Here is a 3030-nt window from a genome sequence, read left to right as displayed (position 1 = left end):
AACTTACAACTTAAGTATGGCGCAATAGTCTAAGCATGCTAACCTCAGAAATTAAATTTGCGAGTGTTGTAAATAGCCTAACCAGGACAAGCCAGGTCTGGTAGAGTTTGAAACCATGGATGTGTGAAATAGCAAACATATAATCCATGGTTGACAAGTTGCGCCTGCACCAGCTAAACTCTGTCAAGTGAACTGAACTAAATATGTAAGGATAAAAAATCCATTCATTTCCATTACAATCCTCATCAAAGAAGTACAAATAGGGAACCAAAGGGGTATGTTCAGCTGGTATTCTTATCAAAGAAGTACAAATAGGGAACCAGAGGGGCATGTTCAGCTGGTTCTCCTACCTCAACTTCCCCAACCGTTTTAGGAATTTTCCAACCCAATTGCTGGATATGAACTCTATCAAAAGCATCAATAGTCAAAGATGAAACTAGAAATAGTTCTAACCCGTTCAAAAATCTACCAGTTTGACCTTCTTGGTTTTTCTAAAAGAAAAAGGGGCAGCAACAACGGGTTAAAATGACTTTCAATGGATTGAAATACTTTCAATAGCTTTCAATATCTTTCAATGAATTTCATAAGCATAGAGGGGCTTTAAATAGCCAACATACAATAAAAAAAACTGTATAATTTAAAATTTAAAATTTAAAATTCTAAAGATTTTCAACAACTAAAACAACTTAATTCAAAATCTAAATTCATTCTAATCTAAACAATTTATTAGACTAAAAATTACTGCAGCAACTAAATGCAAAACTCAACAGACCTGTTAGGAAAGGTCTTATAGCTTCAGATATGATGATTTTGAATTCTTCTTGCTTTGCTTGAGCAGCAACTTTAATTTCTTGAAGAGCAACCCATATACTTGGTATTGTTTGTTCAAGAAAATTGATAATATTAATGTCCAACCAAACCACGTCGACTTTGCTAAGTAGGGAGTACGTTTAATGAAGTAGCTAATGATGTTATGTTCCAAATCATCTGTAACAATTTTATAATCTTAACCAGCAGCTTTAGAATTACAAAACCATGTCCTTCACAATCTGGTGCTCTTCCTGTACTTGATGAGTTAAATCATGTTGCTGGATTTTATCAAAAAGTCCAACAGATTCTTCGCATTCCGAATGTGGTTTCCGCTCTATTAACCTTAATTGCTGAACCATCACAACCCTAGTAGCATTCACAGAAGCTAAAACCAACTAGTAATCTCCTGCACATTCTTGAAAACAATTTCCACTTGATGCTCTCTAGCATGTTGAACCTTCTTCTCATTTGTTTCATTAGTTTGTTGTCTATATTTTGCATCCTTAGTAAGCACTACTTGCTGCAAGTAATTCCCTTTCTGGCTGGGATTTGGAGTGTCTGTCTCATCACGAAGTTGTCCAGAATGTCCATGCATGACCTGAAATTTCAATTTGCATATTACCAGCCCTTTTTCCTTCTATCGGTTGATTACCAAAATTAATTTGTTCTTACCCAAGTTATTTTGATATATAGATATGCCATTATGATTAGTTTAAAATTAACTCTTTTCCAGTATACTCATAATTTGGATTAGATCAGTAGCTAAGACTACTGCATAATCAGATTGTGAGACATCAACAACTTAAAGCTCCTTCCAAACTTCAAATCGACTAACTTTAGGAGATGCTATTGTCCCAGGCTTGTCACTTACCAGTCCAGAATGGCCTCACGTGCATCTAAAAACGACAGCACCAAGAAAGTGCATCTAAATTTACATATTGTGCAACTCTTTTTCATATCTAACACTAAATCAACATCATTTACATTGGTCAAGAAACTGCTACAAAAAGAAAGACTGAATCCTATATTTTGTTCTAGTAAATAGCTCTCACCCTGCAAGTACATGCTATTCCCCTGATGATCTGATGAGTTTGCTTCTGCTGCTTTGCAAATATGCTCTGGTTCCTTTCTAACCATACTGCATAAATGGTTTCTCTATTAACCAATTTGAACACCTGCGCTCTTATAGACTTACCTTTGGCCTTGGCAATGATCCACTTTGTGAAGAGCATCCATGTTGACAGTCCTGGTTCTGCTTCCTTCATCCAATGTAATATCCCCTTGCCATATCTCCACGGGCGGCTCAATATATTGTGTGGCCTAAAGCGAAACTTCAAAATGAGGCCTTAAAAAAAGTTTTTTGTGTATTTTTTATATTTGAAGTTTTTCCCTATAACTTTTTGAGATGCAAAATTATAAATAATTTTTTTTACAATTAATTTCTCTCAATAATTTTCATTTCAATTAATTGTATACTTGAATCATTTCATTTCTGTTGAGATGATGTTGATCTTAAGTATGATTTTAATAATTTTAATTTAAAAAAAAATTCAACTGAGACAATTATTATAGGGATTCTATACACAGTATAAACATTTGAAAATAATAATTAAAAAATTATCTTATTGAAATATTTCTTACCATTCTACTCCATCCATCCCACTTTAACTATTATTTTAATTCATTTCACATCCATTACATAAAATAACAAATATAAAATATGGTTATTAAGTTGCCCTATTTATTAGATTTTGTTTAGAATTGAGAAGTACTGAAAATAAATCTTCTTTGATGTTAAGGATAAAATTGAAAATAATTATCAAATTTAATCTTAAATTCCTAATATGAAATTTTATTTGAACTAAAATTACATTAAAATAAAAAATATTCTTTAATAAAAAATACTCTTAATTATAAATTTATAATTGTTAAAGAAATGAGGCCCAAAAAATTAAGGCCTAAAGCAATAACTTTAGCGGGTTTAGGCTACAGTAGGCACTGGATAGCTCATTAGTATATTGGCAATGTAGGAACAAATGGTCCCTTGTTTCATCACAGAGTTGACACAGAGACCATTTAGGTTCCATTGTTAGGCCCCACTTCTTCAGTTTATCCACTGTTAGGATTCTGCCATGAATCATCAACCTTAGGGGTCGTTTGGTAGAGTGTATAAGAACTATACAGAATATTGTGTACTAATAATAGGGAAAAGACTCAAAT

At 32.8% G+C, this 3030-nt stretch overlaps 1 protein-coding gene across 1 annotated transcript; it reads right to left on the bottom strand.

Moving 5' to 3' along the window:
- Positions 1-567: 567 nt before the first annotated feature.
- On the bottom strand, positions 568-2099 carry LOC124888683. Its single transcript, XM_047399687.1, has 2 exons — positions 1863-2099; positions 568-1408 (listed from the first exon to the last, which is right to left on the bottom strand). The coding sequence occupies exons 1-2, from the start codon at positions 2073-2075 to the stop codon at positions 1196-1198; spliced, it is 426 nt and encodes a 141-aa protein (XP_047255643.1). The 5' UTR covers positions 2076-2099; the 3' UTR covers positions 568-1195.
- Between the last annotated feature and the right edge of the window lie 931 nt (positions 2100-3030).

The sequence above is a fragment of the Capsicum annuum genome, chromosome 11 (genome assembly GCF_002878395.1).
Source record: "Capsicum annuum cultivar UCD-10X-F1 chromosome 11, UCD10Xv1.1, whole genome shotgun sequence".
NCBI lineage: Eukaryota > Viridiplantae > Streptophyta > Magnoliopsida > Solanales > Solanaceae > Capsicum > Capsicum annuum.
Note: the sequence above shows the minus strand (reverse complement) of the source record. Positions and strands in the feature narration are given on the sequence as shown.

Coding starts and splice junctions, on each gene's coding strand:
- LOC124888683 (XM_047399687.1), bottom strand. CDS start 2,075: ATGAAGGAAGCAGAACCAGGACTGTCAACATGGATGCTCTTCACAAAG. Junction 1,409..1,862: donor GAATAGCATGTACTTGCAGG/GTGAGAGCTATT, acceptor TTGAAATTTCAG/GTCATGCATGGACATTCTGG.